At 33.7% G+C, this 27,557-nt stretch overlaps 3 protein-coding genes and 1 non-coding gene across 6 annotated transcripts; 2 read left to right on the top strand and 2 right to left on the bottom strand.

Annotated features, from left to right (window-relative positions):
* The first annotated feature begins 5,688 nt into the window (after nt 1-5,688).
* On the top strand, nt 5,689-12,174 carry LOC105142631 (coatomer subunit gamma-like). Of its 2 annotated transcripts, none has more exons than XM_011050362.1 (18): nt 5,689-5,922; nt 6,436-6,530; nt 6,634-6,684; nt 6,867-6,980; nt 7,080-7,280; nt 7,367-7,468; nt 7,878-7,985; nt 8,070-8,300; nt 8,629-8,879; nt 8,997-9,168; nt 9,270-9,425; nt 9,545-9,595; nt 9,832-9,972; nt 10,047-10,244; nt 10,363-10,494; nt 10,574-10,747; nt 11,030-11,269; nt 11,796-12,174. In XM_011050362.1, the coding sequence occupies exons 1-18, from the start codon at nt 5,877-5,879 to the stop codon at nt 11,988-11,990; spliced, it is 2,658 nt and encodes an 885-aa protein (XP_011048664.1). In that variant the 5' UTR covers nt 5,689-5,876; the 3' UTR covers nt 11,991-12,174. The 2 variants fall into 2 exon arrangements, with proteins under 2 accessions (XP_011048664.1, XP_011048655.1); XM_011050353.1 differs by having other exon boundaries at nt 6,433-6,530.
* A 2,198-nt stretch (nt 12,175-14,372) lies between these two features.
* Nucleotides 14,373-18,463, top strand: LOC105111190 (proline-rich receptor-like protein kinase PERK7). Its single transcript, XM_011006485.1, has 8 exons — nt 14,373-15,000; nt 15,468-16,022; nt 16,126-16,212; nt 16,293-16,363; nt 16,448-16,524; nt 16,637-16,781; nt 16,882-17,043; nt 17,433-18,463. Exons 1-8 carry the CDS (start codon nt 14,373-14,375, stop codon nt 17,685-17,687), a joined length of 1,980 nt encoding a protein of 659 aa, XP_011004787.1. The 3' UTR covers nt 17,688-18,463.
* On the bottom strand, nt 18,283-22,602 carry LOC105142600 (guanine nucleotide-binding protein subunit beta-2). Of its 2 annotated transcripts, none has more exons than XM_011050311.1 (6): nt 22,166-22,602; nt 21,961-22,055; nt 20,521-20,945; nt 19,842-20,199; nt 19,152-19,265; nt 18,283-18,649 (listed from the first exon to the last, which is right to left on the bottom strand). In XM_011050311.1, the coding sequence occupies exons 1-6, from the start codon at nt 22,269-22,271 to the stop codon at nt 18,614-18,616; spliced, it is 1,134 nt and encodes a 377-aa protein (XP_011048613.1). In that variant the 5' UTR covers nt 22,272-22,602; the 3' UTR covers nt 18,283-18,613. The 2 variants fall into 2 exon arrangements, with proteins under 2 accessions (XP_011048613.1, XP_011048621.1); XM_011050319.1 differs by lacking the exon at nt 18,283-18,649 and adding an exon at nt 18,842-18,997 and having other exon boundaries at nt 19,119-19,265.
* A 4,272-nt stretch (nt 22,603-26,874) lies between these two features.
* On the bottom strand, nt 26,875-26,946 carry TRNAE-UUC (transfer RNA glutamic acid (anticodon UUC)). Its single transcript has one exon. It is a non-coding gene; the product is annotated as a tRNA-Glu (tRNA).
* Nucleotides 26,947-27,557: the final 611 nt, after the last annotated feature.

The following is a 27,557-nucleotide window of genomic DNA, read 5'->3' as shown; positions in this document are numbered from 1 at the left end:
TTCGGTGACGTATTGTGTTTCGAGCTAACTGCCGTTATTTTCTTATTGGAGAGTTAGCTTAATTTATCTTTTGTGTTTTAAGATGGTTACAGGAATGTCTTAACAGTTTTAATTGTTTTTTATGTGTTTCTATATTTTAGATTAGTTTGTGAATATTCTTATATAGATTATGAAATACTGTTATTTGAAAAATTCAAAATCTATCTAATTCAATAATAAAATAGCCCATTTGCCTGGGCTGATTTTTGAAACATATTTTTATTTAATAACGTGATGATGAAAAATTATATTTTAAAAAATTCTAATTATTAAAATTATAAAAAAATATATGTTTTATTTAAGCATTCTCATCATTATATTTTTTTTATCTGTGTATAAATTCATCATCCATTGTTGCATGAAAATTTTTAAAACTTATTTTTATTTAATTTTGTAATGATGAGAATTAAAATTTTAAAGAATTTAAATAATTTGAGCTGTGGAATTTAAAAAAAATACAATTAAAAAAATAAAATATAATTAAAAACATGGAATAATTGAATTATTTATAAGAAAATAATATTAACTAATTATGTAAATAGATTTTATTTTAAGAGCCTAGTCCGAGTGTACACCGAGCACGAGAGGATTACCTATGAACCTTGCTTTGGAGCCCACCCAAATAATTATTTTTTTCATATTTGTGAACAATGTGTTATTTACTGTAAGTATTTTTGGTTATTTAATTTTTTTTAATAGCTAAAAATCTAGAGTTTAAGTATTTAAATTCAAACAAACCTAGTTTTCAAATATTTTTCATCTCAAAAACTGAAAAATAAATCCTATGAACCTATAAAATCCTATTTCCAACTAAAAAAACATTTTAATCAACCTTAAAAACTCTATTTTAAATCAAATTCAAAATCTTTTTTAAAACTCGATTTAATTCTTCAGCATTATTATAATTAAAAATCATAAAAATCATTTTTATCAAGTAACTCTTTTTAAATATGAACTCGTAGACATGAAAATCAAAATTATTAATGGTCAAAATCGGGCCAATTAAAACAAAATATTTGGTTTTTTCTGTAATTTTATCTCTTTCTCTGACGTATAAAAGACCGCAATGTAATAAAAAATAAGCTCCTGATCAAAACGTAATAGCTGGAAAAAGCTGGGGCAAAATATGAGAAATTTAAAATTCCAGGAATCACTGGGTAATTTTGTGCGCTTTGAAAAAGACCTTTGTTTTTTTAATTTATATAAATTTTGATCCCGTGTCTCTCAATTGTTTTCCCAACAACTAAATCCCGCAAAATTGATGGCTAGTTTAATGCCGAGAATACAACAAAACATGTGCATTTAAGTGGAAAAATCCATGAAAACATACCTTGCTAGGATCAAATTAAAAAAAATAAAGCTGAAATACTAAAATGAGAACATGAACATTGACGGAGGATGATATTGTAAAGGATGAATAGTAAATGAACATGCCATCGTATTTTAATTTTCTTCTGTACAGGAAATATAGTTGAAAGCTAGGTAATTTTTTTAAAAAGAAATTATCTGTCATGTGGTGTAAAAAATTATTATTTTCATCGCTATTTTTTAATAAATTAGGTCATGTTTGTTTGATTTTTGCACATGAGGATATTTTTATGAATTCACCGTTAGCAAACGTTGTTTTCTCCGTTAGAAAGAGAAGAAGCGGGGTAGAGTAATGGTCAAGCATGCTAGGCTTATTCTCTAAGCGGGGTAGAGTAATAATGTTCAGCATGCCAGGCTTATTTTTTTAAGGGGATATGTTTGTTTTTGTATTTTTTTTAAAAAATTATTTATTTATTTTAAAATAATATATTTTTAATATTTTTAAATTATTTTGATATACTGGTGAAAAATAACTTTTACAAAATAATAATAAAATTATTAATATATATTTTTATATAATAATTATTTAAAAAATAATTACAATTATATTTCTAAACAAGCTACGTAAAATCCCTTTCAGGTGCCCTCGCCGGCTTGCTGGAGGATGGGTTTGAAAACAGTTCCTGTTGAATTCTAAAAACCAGCGAAATAGAATAATTCAAAATGATATATTGAAAAATAACTCTCTAACCAAAGAGACAAATCGAAAACAATCAAAAACTTGTAGAAACAAGTAATATACTAGAGTGAGAGATGTAATGATAATTTAACTAATTTCTCCCATAATGTTGGATACTTTGAAGAACTACCGTTGCTCTATAAGTATGTCAAGATTACTTTAAGGAAATTGCTGAAAATCAAAAGAAAATCATTAATAATAATAAACTGTAAAACATGAGGCTTTAAAAAAAAAAAATCGTTGGAAATTTGTCCGTTGGCTTTTGGATTATAAAACTGTACGTAGTTCTAGGTATTTTCTCAGAAGTACAAGATTCCTCAACTTGCAATAATACGTAAAAAGAAAAAAAAATCAATAGAATTGCTATTAAAACCACGTGATCGCAATTATGCACAGGAGACTCGTGCCCAGCAATCATAGCCGGGAATTTGAGCCGGTCATAGGACTCCACTAAAATAAAAAATAAAAAATTAAAATTTTAATATTTTATCTAGAATACAAAAAAAACAATCAATTTGGATTTATACTGTATATAATCAGGTCAAAAAAATAAAAAAATATTTTATGCGAATATACTTATAGATTATTAAAAAAACATAAGAATCTGAATTTATAAATTAATTATATATATTTTAGGTTTATAAAAAAATATTAAAAAAAAGTAGGGTTTTACTTGAGTTATGTTAGATTATCCGTGGTTTTAATTGACCAATTATAAATTTAAATTTTACATATTTAAAACTTAATCAAAACCTTAAATTAAACTTGTTAGATAAAGTGGTTTGCATAACCATACCTGCAATATTTTTCCTTAAGAATTACTCATAAGTGCATCAAAATGACATACATTCACATGTCTAATTTATTTGAATAAAAGATCACCAACAATAATGCTTTCAATTCTATTTTTATCCATAGAAGATTGATGCTATCTGTATTTTATTATTTTATTAGTCCGACCCTACAAATTTATTAGAAAAGGAGAGAATAAACTCCTATAAATTCAAATTATTTATTTTTACATTCCTTGAAAAAAAATTAAAAAATAATAATAGAGATAGAGAATAATCTTAATTAAAAATTTAAGGTGTAAATTTTTTGCTCATACTATTTTGAATTTAATTTTATTAATTAATTAATTAATACTACTACGTTTGAAAAAATTATTTAAATTCGAAAATTTAAATTTTAAAGTTAGTTTCTAATCTATAACATCAATATCACTCCATATAGAATCTCTAACATCTTGATTAGCCGCCGCGATCTTGATATTAACCCTCTATTTCCCATTGAAGAAAATCTTATTTCAAAATTAAGGAGCGCGGCAAGATACGATCATGTTATCTCTGGGAGGCCCAACTACTTGAATGTCTACCGTGTGAAGCAATTTCCAGCTGGCAACCCATAACCCATTGAAGCCAACGTGTTTCTCGGGTACAATCAAAGCAATTTTTTTTAAGACAAGTATCTGCCGTTTTGACCAATGGCACGAGTAGTTTAAGCGGGGACTAGCAATTTTTAACTTGTTATGCAAGTACCTTTTCACAGGATAATATATAGTATTTTGATTAGTATAAATATAATTTTTTTATTGTATATACTCTAGTAGAAAAAAACTATTTGAAAAGTTAATTTTATTAAAGTGGAAGAAGTAAATGCTTCATTTTTTTTTCAATGAGTTTGATGCTATTTTTTTTGAATAACTATATTTAATTGATTTATTTTTTATTAGCCTCACTTTATTGGTTTGGATTTTTTTTAAAGACATGTAAGAATATTTTTTTAGAAAGAATATTTTGATATTTTATTTAGCATTTAATCTGAAGCATGTAAAAACAAGCGTGAGTTAAAATAATATATATATTTTTTTATTTTTGACTTTCCATTGTTCTAACACCACAGTTCAATTTGCCTTTCATAAAACAAGCATGGGAACAAGTTTGAAACAGATGTTACAAGCACATGAAACCACAATTCTGGCAATTTTGATCACGACAACAGCTTATGCAGCACAAATACGAAGATGTTTAGGTAGCCACGAGAGGGGATCCGGTTAGAAAAGCGATTATGGGCTCGACCCTCCCTCTCACAGCATTGAATAAAATGACTAGAACATTTTTCAATTACAAATTAAGGAGAGATTCAAGCTCTAAGAAGACGAGAAACATTAATATCAATCGATTTTTTTGTTTTGTTTTGTAACCATTCATGTTTATCCATGGACTTCTTGTGGTGGATTCAGTAAATTTTTCGTGTTAAAAACTGTTGTTTAGAGAGCTCAATACAGAATGTAGCTAGTGCCAATGATTCCAGATACGACTGCTTAATTATACACGAGACATCCCAATAAGCAATGCCAAGCCATCATCAGTGATCTCACGTTGCTAACTCCAATTTCCTAGGAGATTATTTAACTTGCTTGCTACGAGTGATGTCCGTATACGATTCTTGATGCTTCATAAAATTCCTTCTTAAGATTTGCATCACACGAAGCGCACGTTAGAATTTCGAATTACGGTACACACGCAATGAAAATTGAGCTGTTCATGGGATGGAATATGAGCAAATACTGTTATCTATTATTTACATCCCAACTATCACATTAAAAAACAAAGACAGACATGGGAGGAGGAGAATAAAATATAAAAAAAATATTTTTATAAATACATTTTTTTCATACTTGTATTTATCTATTTTTTAAAAAATAAATTAAAAAATAACTAATTGAACAATACTAATTACCCCTTAATCATTATAAAATTTTTGAAGTTTTTTTTTTAAAAAACGACACAAAAAACCAACAATTAAAGCCCACCCTATGTGCTTTCATAATTTAAATCATGGGTAGCCATTCTAACTCAAAAATATATCTGATTTCTCGATTAATTTAAATTAATTATTTTTATTTAAATAATATTGTTTTTTATTTTTTTTCTATATAGATTTAAATCAAATTTAATCGTATTTTCAGCTTAAGCAGTCAGTAAAGCCAGTGACATATCCTATCCAATTTAAAAGCCAATTCATACCATGTACTTCAATTCTCAAATTTTCAGAGAAGGCTCTTAACCGATCTTCACAGGTATTTAAAAATATAAATTTTAAGTGATATAATTTGATTATTCAGGTTTTAAATGTATTCTTTAAATTTTATTAATTTGAAGTTTATAAATTTTAAAATTACTAAATATTTATATAATTGTTAATTTTATAATCTATGAGATTAATAAAGATATATATAAATTAACCCAAATATTTATATAAATATAAAAATATATATAAAACCAGAAATAAATAAATATTCATACTACCTCAAACTCAATTTTACTATCTCATTCATTTATCTCGCATGTACAAAACCAACACTGTGAGGTATTTAAAAATGTAATAATATTTATTTTTAAAAATATTTTATATTTAAAAATAGATTAAAAATATTTTTTATTTTTTAAAAATTATTTTTAGCATTGCACATCAACCAAAATAATTTGAAAAATAAAAAAATTAATTTAAAATAAAAAAATATTTTTTTAAAACACAAAAAAATATAAAATAAGCGGGCTGTTAGAAGCTAAACCCAAAATCCTGAGGTTAGAAAAACGTAAAAACACTCCCACATCACTCACTCCCATGAGATTTAATCCGCTCCTCTTCAAAAAAAACACACACAGGACACAGAGAAAACAAGACACACACAGAGCTCTTCTTCAAAAACTCACTTGTGCCTTCACAGTAAGAAGAGAATCAAGCAATAAACCACACATCCTGCACTTTATTAACGTAATTGGCGATGGCACAACCTCTCGTGAAAAAAGACGATGATCACGACGATGAAGGTAATTCCGCTTGTCTTGATTCTCGATAATTTGTTACATTTTTGCACGAACTGACACCGTTTCTTTTACCGTTGTCTTTGTTCGATTTAGGCTTTCTTGATTCAATTTAGGGATTCATTTCCAAATATTTGGTGATATAATCAGATCAATAACTAGGTTCTGGATCTGCTCCATTTTGGATAATTTTAAGGCGTTTGTTAAGTATTGCTTGATTAAGAATCGGATCCGATATTGTGAGATTTGATTGTATTGATCTGATCTGTGTTTTATCTAGGGTGTTTTCGAGCCCTGAATTACAATGTAGATTGTTGATTCGATTTAAATCCGATTAAATTCACCTGCTCTAATGTGATATGGTGTGACCTTTTGTATTATTGATCCAATTCGTGTAATTACTTCTTAATTAGTCCCTGTCCTTCAGAATCGTAGATTCTTTGAGGATTACTTTTTAATTGAGTGTAATTTTGACTGGCCTTTAATATTTAAACCATGTAATGTTTCCTTTTACAGCAGAGTACTCTCCGTTTTTGGGGATTGAGAAGGGCGCTGTTCTTCAGGAAGCTAGGGTTTTTAATGATCCTCAACTTGATCCGAGAAGATGCTCTCAGGTATTTGTTTTCTGTTGCCTTAATCTTTTGCTGTAGCTTGTATTTTTAGGTGATAACCGGAGTTAGTTTGTTTCCGGGGTTTGGTGTGTTTGTTTAATTGCAGGTTATCACAAAGCTTCTTTATCTACTGAACCAAGGAGATTCCTTCACCAAGGTATAGTGTTTCTGCTAGAGAGCTTAAATCTTAATTATTTTAGGAATTGTAGAATCCTTTTGTTTTCTCAAAGAGTTGTTGCGTGATTGACCCTGTTTTGGATGAATTTGCTTTCATAATTCCTATATTAAAGCTTCATACATGGAAAAAATGTCTTAATTTTTCTTTCAATATCTATGTAGACTGAAGCCACAGAAGTTTTCTTTTCCGTGACAAAGCTTTTCCAGTCGAAAGATTTAGGTTTGAGGAGAATGGTTTATTTGATTATAAAGGAATTATCGCCATCAGCAGATGAGGTTATATGCTATGCTTTAACTTTGTTTTCAAGTCTAATCTTTTTTTGCAGATGTACAAAGTATTGATTACTGACCAATTATGTTCCATATCAACAACAGGTTATTATTGTCACAAGCTCCCTAATGAAGGACATGAATAGCAAGACTGATATGTACCGAGCAAATGCCATTCGTGTGCTTTGTCGGATAACAGATGGAACCCTTCTTACCCAGATCGAACGATATCTGAAACAAGCAATAGTTGACAAGAATCCAGTGGTTGCTAGTGCAGCCTTGGTCAGTGGGATTCATTTACTCCAGGTACTGGTTAATTGCCCTTGTAGCAAATTGTTTTCTTTTCCAATTCCCTCTCCAAAATTTCTAATATATTTGTTAATGTTTTTCAGACGAACCCAGAGATTGTCAAAAGGTGGAGTAATGAGGTTCAAGAAGCTGTACAGTCAAGGGCTGCCCTTGTACAATTTCATGCACTGGCTTTGCTCCAGCAGGTAAGTATTCTTTCCAGTTTGATCAGCATTAATGGATTTTTCTTCTTCTTAATTTGGAACTTTCTATGAGATTTAAATCAAATAACGGCCTATGGTTTTGTTGGTAGAAGAAGTTTAAGTGAAGATATAATGGCGTGGCATTGAGAGTTTCTTTGTAAATTTTATATATAAAAGAATTGAAGTGCTGCTCTTCATAAGGTCATTGCATAACAGCCTTGATGTTACTAGTGTCTGAGTTTGTATTTCACATAACAGTTGAGACCCAGGAAATAAATTTAATGGTTGATTTTAAACTTGTTTAATTTGCCTTGCCTCTTTGCTTTCTTGGAAAAATAACTGTTATAGAGGTTCTATGTAGAATTAAATATATCAATGACAAAAAAAATCCTTGTGCTTTCCAAACTTGCAGATACGACAGAATGATCGACTTGCTGTTAGTAAGTTAGTTACTAGTTTGACTAGGGGAACTGTTCGCTCACCACTGGCTCAATGCCTCTTAATACGTTATGTTAGTCAGGTTCGTCTATTCTAGTCAGACATATTTTGATACTTGTCACTCATTTAATGTGAGCTACGATGATGGCTTTATTACTCTTTGCAGGTTATTTGTGAGTCAGCTAACACACAAACAGGGGACCGTCCTTTCTATGATTTTCTGGAGAGTTGTCTGCGCCATAAGGCTGAAATGGTAATATTTGAGGCTGCCAGAGCAATTACAGAGCTCAGTGGTGTGACAAATCGAGAATTGACTCCAGCAATCACTGTTCTCCAGCTCTTCTTGAGTTCTTCCAAGCCTGTGCTGAGATTTGCAGCTGTCCGCACTTTGAACAAGGTTATGATTTTACTTTAATCTATGACTGGCTGTTTTTATGGTTGAATGCTATGATGCTAGTAATGTAGATTGTATGGTTATTGCTCATGCAAGGGAGTGTGTTGTATCGCTCTTGTAGTTTTTCAGAATGCCAGATTTTGGTGATGGGGTTGTTGGAACTTTTGTGCTTTGTCCCAGTGAAAGTGCCCGTGTTTTGTTCATGAGAGGAGTGTGCGAAATATTAAACAGCTCAATTTTCATTGGTGTTGATTACCTGAAAAGATTTATCATCATCTTGTTTGGAAATTTTCACATCATATATGCTGACCATGACTTGAATATTTTGCAGGTGGCCATGACTCATCCCATGGCTGTCACAAACTGCAACATTGATATGGAGAGCTTAATTTCTGACCAGAACAGAAGCATTGCCACTCTTGCAATCACCACTCTACTGAAGACTGGAAATGAATCAAGTGTGGATCGCCTGATGAAGCAGATAACAAATTTCATGTCAGATATTGCCGATGAGTTCAAAATTGTTGTTGTGGAGGCCATAAGGTCACTGTGTTTGAAGTTTCCCTTGAAGTATAGATCATTGTAAGCAATATTTCTGAGAATTTATTTTTTGAAATTATATGTTTTCATGGACATTTCACTCTATATATAATCCCCTGTCACATAGCCCGTGCTAATGTTCTTAGCTGTTACTTTCAGGATGAACTTTTTAAGCAACATTCTCAGGGAGGAAGGAGGATTTGAGTACAAAAAGGCTATTGTAGATTCAATTGTGATCCTTATCAGAGATATCCCTGAAGCAAAGGAAAGTGGTTTACTTCATTTGTGTGAATTTATTGAAGATTGTGAATTTACCTATCTATCCACACAGGTAGCATTTCTCATCATTCATAAGATCGCTGCGTTTATTGATGTTGTTATGCTTTTTTCCCCATCGAACTATGTTTGTTTCTATTTCATTTGCATTATTAGATACTCCACTTTCTGGGGATTGAAGGCCCAAAGACCACAGATCCCAGCAAATATATACGCTATATCTACAACCGTGTGCATCTTGAGAATGCTACTGTCCGGGCTGCTGCTGTGAGCACTCTGGCAAAATTTGGTGCTATGGTTGATGCACTGAAGGTACTGTGGGCATGATCTTTGCATACTTGTGTCCTGTGGTATCTGGTATGACTACTTTCATTGAAGATGGACTGCTTTCTTACATGAGCTGGAAAATTTATTGTTGCTTTGTGTTGCAGCCACAAATTTTTGTCCTGTTGAGGCGCTGTATCTTTGACAGTGATGATGAGGTGAGCTTCTTTAGAATAGTGCACTTTGCAAAGTTTTTATAAATTGACACGTTCCCTTTTTTAGCATCATACACATCTCATGGAGTCTAAGTACATGAATATGTTTGTGTGCACATGCATGAGCCTCCTATTGAAAGATGCTGTTTGTTTATCATGTTCAATCCTACCTCTTCAAAAACTTGTGTTGTCTTTTCACATGTTATTATTTTGAAGTATCTCCTCTTCCTTCTCTACAGGTTCGTGATAGAACAACACTTTATCTCAGCACACTTGGGGATGATGGTGAAGTGGTTGGAACTGATAGAGACACAAAGACTTTTCTCTTTGGAGACCTGGATATCCCTTTTGTGAATCTGGAGACAAGTTTGAAAAATTATGTGAGTTTTCTGTTCTATCTTACCCATTTTGCACTACTATTGTATTCATCTCATGTGTTTTCTGTTTGATGCAGGAGCCTTCTGAAGAGCCTTTTGATATTGATTCTGTTCCAAAAGAAGTCAAGTCTCAGCCGCTTGCTGAGAAGAAAGCCCCAGGCAAAAAGCCAACTGGTCTTGGTGCTCCACCGGCTGGTCCTCCATCTACCGTTGATGCTTACGAAAGGCTTCTTTCCTCTATTCCAGAGTTTTCGGACTTTGGGAAGCTTTTCAAGGTTCTATATCCAAATTATTTCTTGCCACATTAGCCACATGGCACACCATGTTTTTGAATTGCTGAGTTAGGAATGATTAAATTTGAGCTTTCTGTATTTCTCCTCTTTCTTTCTACAGTCCTCGGCACCTGTGGAGCTTACAGAAGCAGAAACAGAATATGCAGTTAATGTTGTTAAGCACATATTTGATAGGCATGTTGTGTTCCAGTACAACTGCACCAACACGATTCCTGAGCAATTATTGGAAAATGTAATGACATGTTTGGAGAGCTGTATTTACTTTTCTGTCTACTCGGTTTTATCTTATCAAATTGTTCTGATGACTTCAGGTCTCTGTTATTGTGGATTCGTCAGAAGCGGATAACTTTGCAGAAGTAGCATCCAAGCCTTTACAATCTCTTCCTTATGATACACCTGGACAAACCTTTGTGGCATTTGAGAAGCCTGAGGGAATCACTGCTGTAGGAAAGTTTTCAAACACATTGAGGTTCATTGTTAAGGAGGTACATTTTCCTGCTTTATTCTTGTGACGATGCATGCATTTGCTTTTTCTAAGTTATGTGCATGAAACTTTTTTGGAATTTAACTTGGTTAATTTGCTATTTTGATGTATTAAAATGGTTTGAATTGTTTGCTTTCACAGAAAACGAAGTAATTTCATTTAGATAGTTGGTTTAGTTTATTCAAGAGAAAGGAAAATGTTTGTTTGAATATTTTTCTGTTCACAACCACTATATAGCTGGTATAATTTTTTTGACTCTTTTGTATTTGGTGTTTTCTATTAGGTTGATCCAACTACTGGTGAGGCAGAGGAGGATGGCGTTGAAGATGAATACCAACTGGAGGACCTTGAGGTTGTTGCAGCAGATTACATGATGAAGGTCGGAGTCTCCAATTTCAGGAATGCTTGGGAAAGCATGGGAGATGATTTTGAGCATGTGGATGAATATGGCCTTGGCCCAAGGGAGAACTTGGCTGAAGCTGTTATCGCTGTCATCAACCTTCTTGGCATGCAGCCTTGTGAGGTTAGTTTATCATTATGTGATTACACAATGAAGTTAATTACTGAAAATTTGACTATCTATAAAAAAAATAAGAATGGACCAGAACCACTTGATTTCTTAGGTTGAATTAAGAAATCAGGCCATAGCTGGAGAGGTGAAAGTTCCTTTCTATTGGAGTGTGAATGCTGGTGTTCTGATATCGTTCCATAAATTTATCCTATTCTTGAAAATTGCTGATCATCTTTCTGAAGTCAATCACACTGAATGCTGGTATTCTGATATCATTTCATAAATATGCAAGATGAAGACCATGCTGTTATCCCTTGATGATTAGAGTTGCAATATTTGAGCTGCATAGGACCGCATTAACTTCATAATGCCAATGAGACCTTCAATTTGAACTATTTTTATCATTTAGTGGTCCCTTTTGGTTTTTTCAAGTATGATATCATTATTAGATATTTGAAGTCTTGTTGGAAATACGTCCCCTATAATCTCTGTTAGCTGATGTTCTTATATATTTTGTCTTGCCTTCTGTGGTGTTCAGGGAACAGAGGTTGTTGCAACCAATTCAAGGTCACACACGTGTCTACTATCTGGTGTTTTCCTAGGCAACGTGAGGGTGCTTGTGCGGTTGCAGTTTGGAATTCATGGTTCTAGGGATGTTGCAATGAAACTGGCTGTTAGATCTGAGGATGAAGCCGTCAGTGATACCATTCACGAGATTGTATCAAGCGGCTGAGTTGTCAGTCCAGTGGTTGTTCCTCATTCTACTTCGGCCATTTGTTTTTTATCCGTGGATGAGGTTAGGGGCAGATTGCCGTAATCAATTAAAACCTGCTATACAAAGAGTTGCAAGTCATGGAAGGGAAGTTAGGCTTGCAGGGAGACTGTATTTGCATTAATTTCACAAAAGAATTTTAAAAATAGCAATTAAAATAATAAAAATAAAGTTTTAAGAAATAAAATTTGTAGACAACTTTTATTTTTTTGATTGAAAGATGAAATTGATAAAAATATTAATTTTAAAAAATAACCTAGAATAAAAATTTAACAATAAAATAAAATAAAATAAAATTTTAAATAATAAGAAAATAAAAGGATAATTCAAAAGTTTTGATAGCACATCACTATGTCCAATGAGAGAAGAAAAAAAGAAAAGTAATGAAAAAAATTGTCATAAAAGAAAAGTAATGAAAAAAATTGTCATTGATAACACTTCGTCATGATCAACCCTTCTTATGCTATATCTATAGCCATGTTTGGTTACCGGAGGAAGCCACATGAACCGTCAAAGCACTTCAACCTCGCTCCCTCTCTAATATATGAGTTGCGCGTGCCACCTAAAAAAACCAAGTTTGTTAACTATAATCCTTCATATTTGTTTCAACATCATATTTGATTTTTAAAACCCTAATTGTTCTAAATAACCATAATCTAAATAAATTTCAAAAAACCAAGCATAGACATTTTTTCAATACTAAGAGACCCCTATATCTAGGTAACCAAGATAAAAAAATTAAGTCAATTAAAAAAAATACCACCCTAAAATGATCAAATTAAAAAATAAATAACAACTAAAAAAAAATTAAAAATACCTGACTAGGTTATACAACTCTAGCTCTAAAAATATAAAATTAAAGGGGTTCAATATTTGTCAAATTCTTGAATTCTATTCATAAAGTTTTAATTAATTATTATAAACCAATAAAATTAAATTTTGTTTTACAAAACTATGCACTAAATGAGTAACAAAATATTTTCTCAAACTCCCAATTTGTACATGGACAAAACAACTTGCAAAGCTCAAACCCACATGATCACACTGTCAGAGATAAATAAATAAAAAATTGAACGTCCCAAATGTAACACACGGAAGGATCCAAAAGAGGGGCTATAGTAACTTTGAGAGTTATTATTTTTTTTTGTAATCGTAATGTAATTATTCTAAACATTTATTTCAAACATTTTGTTTGGATGGAATGATGTTGGTAAATGATTTAAAAATATGAAATAAAGTGAATTTGCATATCTGTAAATGGAAATGTTAATAAATGAAAAAATAAGTTGTAAAATGTGAGGTGTTGATATAATAATTTTCTCTTAATAACATTTGGATTATTTTGTCCCATTTATATTATCCTGTGTCAAAACATTTTTTTTTTTTTTTCAATTACAAATCTAAAGCGCCAGCCGAAACGAAATGGAATCGACAAAATAGATTTTGATAGGAAAGCAAGCGACGTCGTCTCACCCTCTCACAAGCAAGAGCATTGTGGATGATGGAACGTCAGCCAGGACCCTCGCTGCGTGCGCGAAGTTGTCTTGTCAACCCAGAGAACTGGCAAGTTCAAGGATAAGAGAAACAACACAAGGCAGGAGAGAGTAACAAGACTCATCAGCTGCCAGGTCACAACTGAATCTCAGGTAAAACGGAAGTTGTTATATGTGTGTGTCCACTACGTTGTATCCGTATGGTGCGTATAACACCTTCAACAGGCACAGAGTTAGTTTAAGTGGCAAGCTTTCTGTCCGAGAGTCATCAACTACTTCATTACCTCTGAATAACAAAACCAAACTGCCACTAAAATTAGGCCCTGCTTTTTGTACCAAAATATAGACAAATGACAGAACATCCCCTCCTTTCTAGGAGGTGATTTTGTGTACCACAGTACACCGTTTTTCCCTTCTTCCTTGAAACTGCTAGCCACGCAACCACACCTTCCTGTCTTGAGAGTTCTCCTACCCTTCTTCCGCAGGTATTCTAACCCTCTCCTTTTCCATTTTTGCAAGAGCTAATTAATCAAATGCAAGCAAATCCATTAGGTACATATTGATAGTTTGCGAATAATGATCATCGCAAGTTAATTACCTGCACATTCTTGATCTTTCATGCATTGTTAATCTTGATATACAGGGCATGCTATGTGTATTGGTTACTTTTCTTCTAAGTTTGCAATTGATGTTTCTATCTTTCTAAGTGTTAGATTTTGTTCTTCAGAAAGAATATTCATTTCCTAAATGCATTTTTCAGAGATTACCGGGGCTATATAATCATTTAGAGGAGGGTGGGGTTTGTCCGTGAAGCTTCGACGATACTATCATTTGAAATTGAACTCCAACTATGTCTTCCCCCGCTCCTGAAGAATCTCCGGTTTCTCCACCACCACCATTGGAGTCATCGCCGCCTCCAGCAGCGTCCCAGCCCCCTCCCCCACCCCCAGCAAAGGTCTCTCCACCACCACCACCTTCTAAAGAAATCTCACCCCCACCCCCAGCAGAGGTCTCTCCACCACCAAAAACAACACCGCCACCACCTTCTGATGAAATGTCACCCCCACCGCCACCACCTTCTGATGAAATCTCACCCCCACCGCCACCACCTGAAGACTCAGGTTCTTCACCCCAACCGCCTTCCTCTTCTGATGGAAATAAGTCACTAACCCCCCCTCCCAAAAAAAATGATAATGGTGGTTCTCGGTCGCCTCCACCACCTTCATCATCATCCAAGTTTCACAATTCGCCGCCTCCACCACGACCACTAGGGCCATCAAGTGATTCATCATCAAATAACAGCACTAAATCATCTTCAGGCAATGAAGATGGAACTAACCTTGTACCTATTATAGCAGGAGTCGTAGTTGGAGTAGGGGTTTTATTGCTGCTTGCCCTGCTTGTATTTCTCTGTGCATGCAGAAAGAAAAAGAAGAGACATTATGATTACTACAACGATCACTCTCTAGCACCCAAAGGTACATATCACACTCTCTAACCACCATTTCTGATTTGAGATTTTATTTTTTCTTTTCATTTAGCCCCTCGAGCCTAACTTTTTCCATGCACATCCACATAACAAGTGATCTAATTTCAATTGGATTTAAACTTGGAATTATCCATTAATCAGTAGCGTTACATGAAAATAATCAGTAGGGTTACATGAAAAATTCTTACAGGTATTCATGTGTATGAACTATTAAGTATGCGTGGTACCTATGGACGACTATTCTAAGCATTCATGTTATATTCAATCTCTAAAATAATTTATATAACATTTTGAATTTCTAATAAAGCCAGGTCTAGAATTAATTGAATATGCAAGAAAATTCAAAGCCATACACTCACACACACACACATACCTGTTCAGCATGACACACATTATTGAATACTGACCAGAATGAATTGTGAGTGCTTCTTATTGAATATTAATGTAAATGTGCAGCCACAGGTGGCCCTTATTTCAACGCAGCACCTCCTCAACATCATGCTAGTAATTGGCACAATGAAAGCAAATTCGGAGAGCAAGTTGTAAATCTCCCTCCACCTCCCGGCGGAGGACATGGAACTTGGTCAACACCACCATCTCATGGTGCAATTATGTCTAGTGAAATGAGTTCCAGTTACTCTGGCCCACACGGTCCGGCATTGCCTCCCCCGTACCCATCACCATCATTGGCTCTTGGGTTCACCAAGAGCAGCTTCAGCTATGAAGAATTAGCAGCAGCAACTGAGGGATTTTCTCAAGCTAAACTACTAGGGCAGGGAGGTTTTGGCTATGTCCATAAAGGGGTGTTGCCTAATGGAAAGGAAATCGCAGTTAAGAGTCTCAAAGCTGGTAGTGGACAGGGGGATCGTGAATTTCAGGCTGAGGTTGAAATTATTAGCCGTGTCCATCATCGCCACCTTGTGTCCCTTGTTGGTTATTGCATTGCAGGAGATAAAAAGCTGTTGGTTTACGAGTTCGTCCCCAATTCCACCCTTGAATTTCACCTTCATGGTATGCTCCCAGAATCCAGAATTCTCCATTTTCCTTGATACATTCCCTTCATTCCTGGCATGCTTTAATTAGTCATAATTTGATATCGTTGTCAAATTTGTAGGTAAGGGTCGTCCGACCATGGACTGGCCTACTAGGCTCAAAATTGCCCTGGGATCAGCCAAAGGACTTGCATATTTGCATGAAGACTGTAAGTCAATAACAATTTCTCGATCAGCCTCTCTCTCTACCTTTCTGTCTCTTGGGTTAATCTCTGTTCGATACATGCAGGCCACCCACGAATTATCCACAGAGATATTAAAGCGGCAAATATTCTGCTTGACTACAGTTTCGAAGCTATGGTATTCAGGCAACGTTGCATTTATCTTTTTAGATGTAATTGTTTCAGTTGATGAATTATGCTTAATAACCATTATATATACCAGGTGGCAGATTTTGGATTGGCCAAGTTATCTTCAGACAACTATACTCATGTATCGACTCGTGTCATGGGAACATTTGGGTAAGATATTTGAGCTCCGTTTCAGTGGTATATGATCTGCCGTAGCACCAAATTAGAATAAAGTTTGACAGGCACAAGTTGATCTGTGATTACCATTGATGCATACATGTAGGTACTTGGCTCCAGAATATGCTTCCAGCGGCAAGCTTACCGAGAAATCTGATGTATTCTCCTTCGGTGTCATGCTATTGGAACTAATAACTGGACGTCTCCCTGTGGATATCTCTGGGGACATGGATGACAGCTTGGTAGAATGGGTGCGGATCCTCAATTTTGCACCCTCTTAACCTCCTTTAACCGAACTTCTGCAACACAAGTAAATGCTTATATTGAGATTTTGGTTCATGCAATTACCAGGCTACACCTTTATGTGCAAAAGCGCTAGAAGACGGAAACTACAATGAGCTGATTGATCCAGCTTTGGAGGGCAATTACAATCCCCATGAGGTGGCTTGCATGATAGCATGTGCTGGTGCATCAGTTAGTTATTCAGCAAAGAGGCGGCCGAAAATGAGCCAGGTATGATACTTCAATTATCATGGTGATCTATATTTTTGCGTGAGAAAAAATTCGAAGCTTTGATTAAGCAACCGCTGGCAAGTTTCAAGAAATTTTAGTCCAAAATCTTGTCATTGATGTAATTTCTTCAAAGAAACAGAAATTGCACGGTTTGTTTAGCCAACCTTTCCTGCAATCCACTCAAGACCACCTTAAGCAATTTTACTAACGACAGTTTTCCTCGTGGATCTCCAGACCTTCTAACAAACAGCAAGGAACAAGGAGATAAAAAAAAAAAAAAGAGATCTAACATCGTGAATAAACTAATCACATATCATACACCATCACTTTACTTAAATGGGAATTGTAAAATATCTTAGGAGATGCTTTAACAAGTATCAATGAAACAGATTGTACGAGCACTTGAAGGTGAAGTCTCCTTGGACGAAGGGATAAAACCTGGCCGAGGTTTTATCTTCAGCTCCGCTTCCAGTTCTGATTTTGAACAAAGCTCATATAGTACAGATATACGGAAGTTTAGGAGGACGGCATTAGACGGCATCGATTATGCAAGCAGTGAATTTGATCACACGAGTGAATATGGGCTGAATCCTTCCTCTTCGAGCAGTGATGAAATGACGAAGAGTCAGAGACGCGGTCCTTGAGCATTTTCAAACTTTCAAGACCATCGGAACTAATTTCTATTTGAGTTTATACGTTATGAAGAGCAGGATTATCTAGAACAGTCTATAACATGTTTCAAGCCATTTTTAGGGTGAGACATTTATCCAGGTGTGACTGACTTTTTACCATGAATAACTGCAATTGTTTAGGTGTGGCCGGCGCCAACAGTGTATTAATATCTTAAAAAAAAGATGATGATGGCGGCACAATTTGAACCATTACATTTTTGCTTGTATTTTCCATCATAGAACTTTATTCGAAAAAATACTAGTTACGAAGCAACATCAACCAGCCCCATATAGGAAACTTCCTTGGCAAAAATTCTTCGAAATTCATACTCCAGAGGCTAGCACTGACAATCCAGGCATGCAGGAATGGTCCTTGGCACTCAGGCATCGAGATTATGTAGGCAAATTAACACTAGCAAGGGACATAAGATCTTGAAAAAGATTCCATGGATTAAACTAGGCAAAAAATAAACAGTATGCAACCACATCCTCGAGTTATCTAGCAAGGAAATGGTAGATGTCCGGCATTAGTTTTGAGGTATGATATAGGAATCTAGGGTGGGGGGGATGCTTGAAGAAAACAAAGATTTTTCATTAAATAAAGGTACAGGATACAACAACTGGTAAGCACAAATTAAATAGGTAACTTTGATACCGTTGCCAGATATAACATGAACCGCCACTTTTACCATTAAGATCAAACCTCATGCAATTTTTCCATTTCCTCATCAATTTTCACATGAGAATTACAAGGGACAGCACTGGGAAATGGTTTTCAAACCACATTAATTTGACGAGAATGCAGAGGGATCTACCAACAATGCGGTGCATCTGAAAAAGCAATGAGAACCATGATCCTGGGAGGAAACGAGACAGCTGATTAAAGCCTTTTGCTCGAATCAGATTACCTTCCTATGCCCTCCAAAAGCCCAAATCTGGAGAGGGGGAGAGGGGTGGAGATTTCATCAACTTGACAGTTTTGTAATTAATTCTATGTAACAGAAGATCAAAGTGAAACTGGATAAAATTATGTCTAATAGATGTTGCTGAGCACAACACCTCCAACATGCAAAATGCCAGATAAGCGGTAGCATTCTACATAAAGAAGCATCAATAAAGGCTGAATGGGATCCTATATATAAGTCGATCAATAATTGAATAAAAGGAGCTTTCTTTGTAGCTTAGTTTAGGCAGGACTTCTTGACCCAAGAACTAAGAATAAAAAGTGTTTCATTACCTAGAATAGAACCACTTGGAACAACAAAGCAGACTACAGGAGTTGAGAAGGACAAAACTGGATGGCTAAGATTTTCAATGTCGTGATCAAATGGATCTGTTCTTTGTGGATCCGATATGGAGCTTTTTCCTAGATGTGTCTCCAGCAAATGAGACTGTATCAAAAGAAATTTACAAAGCCATGCTTATATGGAGACTAACCTTTAGGTTTGTATCCCAACTTCCTGTACACAAGGCACTTCCATCAGCTGACAAACCCAAACAGCTGATCCGGCCCTCATGGGAGTTCTGCAAAGATCCCAAGTTCAAAACAACCTGCCATGAAACACAAAAGTAATTGGGGTCAATGGGTGCGATAACATGGCCCACCTCAAAGCTCCCACAACTTATAAACCTTCAAACAACAGCTCAGCAAAAAAGGATGCTTGCAACAAGAGCATAATGCTCAAGCTTTTCTTTCTTAAAGGTTAAAATGATGGGAGTTCTGATACTTAATTTCACACAACTGGGAAAATACAATAGTCACCAACAAAGTGGGGAACACCAGTGCCACTCTTCATATAAGTTTGTTTTCACGTGTCTTGTCTATCATAACTTATAAGCATCGCAAGGCTTCAGACCTATGCCCGAGTTAAGACACGTGCAAATAGGTATCTAAAGCAAAATCCATGAAACCTCAGAACTCAGCGGTAATAATACACAACCAGGTAACATTAGCAGTTCAACATTAAACTTAAGAAACAAAGGCCAAAGTTAGGGTTGAAAATGCCCCCCAGAGTTCAAATTCCAGTAAATAATATCAATTAACTTGAGCAATGCATGCAAATCTAATTCCTCCAAAGATGTTTTGATGGTAGCATAATAAACTTAATACAAAGTGCAAAAGGGTACCTCAGCCAATAAAGTGTCCCACACATAACAATCACCATTTGAGTATCCCGCAAAGAGAAGTCTTCCTGATATTGAAAATGCAATTGAGGTTACATGTGGGATCTCACTATCACCATGCTGTTGATAGTAAACTTGGAGTTGATGCCCAGTCCTGACATCAAATAACCTGCAAGTTCCATCATCCGAACCAGTTCCAAATCTATTACCATCTGGAAAGAACTTCACAGCATTAACATCTCCTTCATGCCCATGAAATGTGCGCACTGCTCGACTTGCAACACGGGTGTCCCACAACCGGGCAGTTGAATCGCAGGAACCAGACACAAACATTCTTGAGTTTGATCCACTAATTGAGACACTGCAGGATACAAAATCACAAAGGTCAAACTTCGAAAGTGCTAATTGCTCCCTGACAAAGGAGAAAATCATAAAAATTGAACATAATAATGTAATGCTATAGTAATTTAAATAGGGAAAAAGAAGCATCGGACATATAAGGTTTGATTGTCACAGGATGCACCATATATAACTGCCAACATAGAGTAAATGTAGGGTTGCAAAAGAAGACACTTCAACAAGAGCAGCTGAAGGTTAACTAGGTAGATAGTCCATTGAGTTTGAAGTCAAAAGATAGGCAGATAACAAGGTTAGCTTGATGGAAAATTGGAGAATGCCTTACCTTAGCACATCAGCAGTATGTCCGGACTGAAATTCTCCTCCAAACACAGAAGTTCTCAGGCCTGTTGTAATATCCCACAGAACACATGTCTGGTCACCAGAACTTGTTATCAGATGAGTATCCTCATCTGGAACATACTGACAAGACGAAACATAACCCTTATGCCCACTAAGCATTCTCGAGACAGTTAGATTCCCATCCTTATCGGTTGGTGAATTCAGGTTAAAAATTGAGCAAACACTATCAAGACCGCCACAAGCAACAGATTGTCCAGCAGGAGAGAAAGCACATGTCATCACCCATGCACAGGGTAGCTTTATGGCGTGGGTTTTCTGACTTGTTAGAGCATTCCATACTATTAATCGCCCATCTTGAGATGCACTTACTATTCTATTCTTTTCAGGGGTCCAATCCAATGAATACACCTGCAAACGTGATAGGCATTAAATCTCTATTTATGACATAATTACCCTGCAGATCTTACGCATGATCTTTGCATTTCACGGCTTCAAAATACCTATGGTAAGAGCCTTCATAATTTCACTCACACCCTGTTCGTTAATAAGGACGAAACATGTAAAAGGGATGAATTGAGAGTAGAAAGGATGGACAACAACCTATCTATCTAGTTGTTGGATAACAAGTGAGGGAGGGACAGAAATCAATCTATACAAATTGGACAGATTGCAAATTACATGTCAGGAAGGACACACAGGATCCTTCCTTGGGTCTCCATCCACCCAACTAAACGTAGAAATCATCCAATCCCTCCTCAATCCATCCCTTCTATTTTCCTTCCTAACAAACAGAGTATGAAAAACAATGTTGATGTTCTAATTCTCAACAGTTTCATTAAAGCAATGAATGGCAATTAACGTTTTTGCTGATGTTCTAATTTCCTTCTATTCAGAGAACCTCTCTAGCAAACCAAACTATTTGTTTCTTAAGTACTCCATCCATAATAAACATAACCTTTTCTCATTGAACAATAATTCATCCAGGAGCATTCATCTATCTTTCAGAAGCATACCACAGAAAATAAAGAGCCAAAGAGTTAAGAGTAGTAAGAAGTAAGCCAATCTTCACTTGACGTCGTTTTTGGAAGCCAAGCTAAGAATGGTGACCCTTTACTTTCCATGACATTCATACACCTAATTTAGTGGCGGATAACAAATTCTATATAAACCACATCCCATTTGCCCCCAAGAAAACGAAAAAGAAAAAAACAAGTGCCGCAGCTTGGTAAATCAGAAAAAAAACAAGTAACACAGCAAAAAAATTCCACTGGTAGTTACAGCTACCAAGGACAACATGACTTCATTTGCCGATTGAATCAAAACCCACAACCCGATTTATTCTTTGTAACTTAAATTTACAGTCGTTAAGAAGCGGGAAAAAAATTAACAATAGAAACAAATTATAAAAAAAAATGGTTATTACCTTGCCAGTGTGTCCTTGAAGAATCCTGCAGCAAACCAGATCGGTGGGCCCAAAACTCACCGGATTCCTCCCTTGCGCCCTCGCGTGTCCCGCAACTGCAGCAGACCATAACAACTCCAATCAGATCCATTTCCAAAGCTACACTTTTTTTTATATCTTTCTTACGAAGAGAGAAGAAAAGAAAGAAAATTGAAATAATAATTACTATCTGTATCAAGTAAAAGAAGGCGTTTCTGCTTCAATCGTTCTCTCAAAGAATTCACAGTCTCGGTCGCCGCCACGTGGCGTTCCTTTAGCTCCGAAACAGACATTGCTGTCTTCAATTTCACAAATAAAAAGGAAAAAGAAAAAATGAACTAAAAAGCACTGTCCATCAAATTATATTATTTTTCTTTTTCTAAGCCCTCGTCGTAATAGTGATCATGAATCATGATTCGAGAAAGAGATATTTTAAAGATTCAATGATTTAAGAGAGAGGTAGAATTGAAAAGGTGGGATATTTTGTTTAGCTTAAGAGGAAGTGGAGGTGGTAATGGACTGAGACTGCAATCCATGGTTTTTTGCTGCAGAGGTCTGCAGAGCAGAGACAAAGGAACAGGGGGAGAGGGAGGGAGGTAGAGTTAAGGTAAAGGCTGGTATTTTGACTGAAGCCGCCGGGCTCCACTTTTCCTCTTATCTTACGTGTCGTGCTATTTTATTTTTTTGGGAAACTTCAATTTAGCTTCTTATTTCTATTACCAGTTAAGTCTCAGATCTTTTGATTTTATCATTTTTACTTCGATTGTAATAGATTTTAGAAAATAGCATCCCTCCACTTCTCTAGTAATTATTATGTATTGGATAGAGATACTCAAAAAAATATATAAAAAATATATATGAATTACATGTAAATTTTATTGAAATTTTATAATTACAGGATTATTCTAGATTAAAAATAATGATGGTCTATTATATTTTTTATACTTATTCCTTAAACTTAAATAATTATTAATTTTAAATTATTTAAATTTAGTACGTTGGTCACGCTACTTTAAGCTTCACTGATAAATAAACTTATTTTATTTAAAAAACTATAAATAAAAATCTTGATCAAAAATCAACTCATCAAGTACAAATCAAACGTGGATTGTATTGAGATTTTATAATTACCAATTATGGATGGGTACGAAGGTGACATTAGTCTGGTATCAATTACATTTGGAAAAAAAATGGTAAAATGAATAGCCTGGGGACCGCTAATAATGAGTTGATATAACAAGGACTGAGCTGATGTGTCTCCACTGTTTTTCTATTTCGAAGAGGCTTTTTTATTTTTTAAAAAAAAAAGACATCAAGCGTATGATTTGGTCCCACAGAGAAAAAGACTTCGCTTATGTTTGATATTCATTGTTCCCATCCTTGCTGTCCTCTTTTCACAGTTGTCAATGCATGGGAGTAAAAATGAAAGGTATACGTCACAGGTAGGGAATGTATCAGCTATGTGTTTGATATTTTTTTAATTATATATTTTAATATTTTTAAGTAGCACTCTCAATTTGACAAACTCTTTTTTTTTTCATGGTTTCTTAAAGACTTGAAAAATTAAACTGGCTAGGGGCCTGGGCTACCTTGTATGCCGTACCGAATTTCTTCTCATGTAAAAAAATTGCCTGAATGATGATAGAATTTTTAAAGAGGCTGGAGAGAGAGAGAGAGAGAGAGAGAGTGTTTGGCCATTAACATGATTTTATCTAATAACTTTGATTGATTTAATATAAAAAAAGATAATAATATTAGATAAATTAAAAAAATTGACGTGAAATACATAAGTTAACTTGCTATACACGGCTCAATAACACATGAGATTAAGATAGTATTATAAAAATTAAAAATTAAAAATTAAAAATTTTAATCTATAATAAATTTAATATTAAATAATAAAATTTAAAAAAAATAACTAATAAAAAATTCAAGTCAATCGAAAACAACTTTTTAAATTCATGAACCGGATTTTAATATTGAAATTTTCTATAAAAAACAAACTTGAAAAAACTATGAAGTTAATATCTCAATTAACAAAATGTTAAAAAGTGAAATTGAAAAACATAGTTAGAGTAAAAAAATAATAAATAATAATCAAGATAATAAAAAACTTAAAAAAATAATTTGAAATCAAAAGTTAAATAATAAAAATAAAAAATAAATTCAATTAATAAAATGATCCAAAATAAAATAAATAGTGATTAAAAGAATAATAATAATAAATAAATAAAATTAAAAAATAATTTTAATTTTATAAATTATTTAAAATAAAATAAATAATAGTACAAGAAACATGTAATAAATCCAAAACAAGAACAAATTGAAAAGATGCTATTAAAAAATTAGAGGGTTATCCGTTAAAATTGAGGCCAAATTGAATGTGATTTAGCCATGCACACCACGCGAGAATAAAAAGGCTGCCGAGACAATTTAAATGCCGCCATGAAAGCCATTGTCTAGTTGCTGAGTGTGTTTTCACATGCTTGCTCAGACAGCACAAAGGCATCCTATAGATTCATGCGTGCAATATACATGTCAGTAACTTTTTACTTCATTTTATTATTGAGATGTTTTTTTAATCAACTTGATTATATATATAAAAAAACCTTTAAGTGCGAGTTAAAGGATTTTTGCTTCTAGAGATAATTTAGTGATTGCTACGAGTATGAAAAAAAAAATAAAAAAAAAGGAATTAATTCTTACCAAGGTCTTTGAAATTATTTAAAAAATTACAATAGAGGATGGGTTGAGTTATTTGTCATCCATGTCCTTAATCGTTTTTCGACCAGGCCATCCCTCTATAAAATTATTAAACCATGTTATATAATGTGTAGTATCTCTCTTGAATTTTTCTGTACTGATCAAACATTTAGATTGAATATGTAGAATAAATTACATGTATGCATATTACTAGGTTTTTCTCACTGTTTCCTTGTTTTTAACTGTGAGAATTTTTAAAGATTCACTTCAATTGACTTACAGCATCAAAGATTTATTTTGATTGCGAGGCTTGTTTATTTATTGGATTGTTTATTTATTGGACAGACTTACAGCATCAAAGATTTATTTTGATTGTGAGGCTTGTTTATTTATTGGACAATATTCTTAAAAAAATTATTTTTTAAATTTTTTTATATTTAATTATCATTAGAAAAATTGGTCAACAGAAAATAATTTTTAGTCAAGGAAAAATTCGCTTATTTTGATTGTGAGGCTTGTTTATTTATTGGACAATATTCTTAAAAAAATTATTTTTTAAATTTTTTTATATTTAATTATCATTAGAAAAATTGATCAACAGAAAATAATTTTTAGTCAAGGGAAAAATTCGCTTGAAACGCTTGGTTTTCAAAAAAATATTTTTATGAAAAATTTAGGTAAAAAATATTTTATAGAAGTTATGAAAAATTTAGAAATATCATATTATTTACTAATTATATCAAATTTAGTCCTTAAATCTTTATATATATATATATATATTATGTTTTGAATATTTATTTTTCAATTTCATCTCTTACATTTTAATTTTTATATTAACCCTAGTTTTTATTTTTATATTTATTTTTTATTTTTTTCTTATTATTTTTTTATTGAAATTTTTATTTATCAAATTTGATTCTCATTCTTTCGATTATTACTTATTTTATTTGAAATAATTTATGAAATGTTAATTATTATTATTTTAATTTCTTCATCTTTTATTTTTTTAGATTTGATCTATATTATTCTGATTGTGATTTATTTTATTTGATATAATTTATAAAATTATATTTTTATTTAAGTTTTCAATTTATAAGATTTATTCCTTGTTATTTTAATAAATTTAAAAATAATAAAACATTAATAAGTTATTTTCAGCTATTTTTTATGATATAATCAAATATTAAAAAAATATTTTTAATTTATTTTATATTACACTACTAAATATTAAAATATAATTTATTTTCTTAAAATTTACTTAAAATAAAAAACTTCTTTACAATAAACAAACATTACCTAATAAAAGAATCTAAAATCATGAAAGAAAACAACCCTGTTCATGTCTTATTCTATGTTTCTGGTCATGTGTGCGTCCATGCCATGAAGGCAACAGCTGGCACGCAAAAACATCAGATAAATGACTGGATCAAGTTAATTTAATCATCAAAATATTTATTTCATCAGTAAAGTGTTCGATTATGGAAACCAGCAGAACGACAAATACAAGTGATGACACAACAACTCACGCGTGTGACGACGCAAAAAGAAAAGAAAAAAAGAAAAAGAAAAGAGAGGAGGAGATAATCTCTCGATCGATGCCCGGGATAGAAACCACCGTGGGCACAAAAATGGTTGAGCCCAGAAGTCAAAATATGTAAACAAATCTCCTCCCTGTGAAGATCCAATCCAATCACAAAAGAACAGGTGGCAGCCACTTATTTTCAAATGATGGACTGTGGGAAGGGCTGCCGCCATTTTTTGTATAGATAAGTCCTACAGGGGGTTGACGTGGTCATACCGTCATAGAGGAGAACGGAGAATGGGTCAGATATGGACGGACCGTTGAGAGTTTTTTCTACCTTTGATTTTAACATAAAAAAAAGTTTAAAATAAAAAAATAAAAAAATAAAAAATACTTATTGAATAAAAAATACAAACATTGCATTTCAGGAGAACCAGTCTTCGGAACACCAGTTGAATAATGCCAGAAAAAAAAATTATGGATATCAAATGAAGAACAGTAGACGAGTCATTGCTGAAGGAAATAACGATAATAACCTCCTTTTCTTTTTATTCATATCTATATATATATAAAAACCTCATCATTTTCACAGCTAAATCGTTAGTGTTCGCAAGGAAATAATAAGGAAAATAGATAGAGATAGCCAATTTATTCTATTCTAAAAGTAAAAATTCCGTTGCCGGGAATCGAGCCCGGGTCTCCGGGGTGAAAGCCAGATATCCTAACCGCTGGACGACAACGGATGTTTTATCTTTTAGTCCTATTAATAATTTTATTAATAAAAAAAGTAACTTGAACTCAGATTTAAGGCCCACCCAGAGTCAAAATTGGATTCGTTTTCACACGCCCATTTGATTCGAAATTTCACATGTAAAAGTGGTCGTCTTTTTGGTTTTTTTTTTTTTTGGAAATCCATGTGGTATCTCAAAGCAGCTTGTAATTGTGCATCAGAAATTACGTTTTCATGGTCTAGTGGCATGGCAGGTAGAGGTTAACTCGAGAGATGTTGATGTTCACTATAGTATAGAAGACAAATAATTTGGAATTACCAGTCTGGGCCCCAGCCGGATTACTAACACACCATTTACCTAGCATATATAATTGGAGGATACCGACATTCACAGTCTACTGCAAAATTTAGCTTGGATTTCCTCCTGATAGGCTCTGTTAATGCCATCCCGGCACAAACCAAGATGATAAAGAGAGGACATGGTTTTGAATACAATATAGAAATCCAAGAGTCGACTGTTCATTGATTTCCATGCATGTGTACTCAAACCAAGAATGAAAAATATAAAACTGAAGGGCTCTGTTCTGTTTCAAAAAATATGGGACTTGGTCCACAAATTTGGTG

Source organism: Populus euphratica, unplaced genomic scaffold, assembly GCF_000495115.2.
Source record: "Populus euphratica unplaced genomic scaffold, PopEup_1.0 scaffold3.1, whole genome shotgun sequence".
Lineage (NCBI taxonomy): Eukaryota > Viridiplantae > Streptophyta > Magnoliopsida > Malpighiales > Salicaceae > Populus > Populus euphratica.
Note: the sequence above shows the minus strand (reverse complement) of the source record. Positions and strands in the feature narration are given on the sequence as shown.

Bases quoted from the DNA above. Each gene is read 5' to 3' on its own strand.
- LOC105142631 (XM_011050353.1), top strand. From the start codon at position 5,877: ATGGCACAACCTCTCGTGAAAAAAGACGATGATCACGACGATGAAG. The intron at 6,981-7,079 runs GTTATATGCTAT...TATCAACAACAG, and splicing joins TATCGCCATCAGCAGATGAG to GTTATTATTGTCACAAGCTC. The intron at 10,495-10,573 runs GTAATGACATGT...TGATGACTTCAG, and splicing joins CTGAGCAATTATTGGAAAAT to GTCTCTGTTATTGTGGATTC.
- LOC105111190 (XM_011006485.1), top strand. From the start codon at position 14,373: ATGTCTTCCCCCGCTCCTGAAGAATCTCCGGTTTCTCCACCACCACCA. The intron at 16,023-16,125 runs GTATGCTCCCAG...TCAAATTTGTAG, and splicing joins CCTTGAATTTCACCTTCATG to GTAAGGGTCGTCCGACCATG. The intron at 16,525-16,636 runs GTAAGATATTTG...GCATACATGTAG, and splicing joins CGTGTCATGGGAACATTTGG to GTACTTGGCTCCAGAATATG.
- LOC105142600 (XM_011050311.1), bottom strand. From the start codon at position 22,271: ATGTCTGTTTCGGAGCTAAAGGAACGCCACGTGGCGGCGACCGAGACT. The intron at 19,266-19,841 runs GTACCCTTTTGC...GTTTCATGGCAG, and splicing joins GGGACACTTTATTGGCTGAG to GTTGTTTTGAACTTGGGATC. The intron at 18,650-19,151 runs GTTAGTCTCCAT...CCCCCTCTCCAG, and splicing joins GTTGGGATACAAACCTAAAG to ATTTGGGCTTTTGGAGGGCA.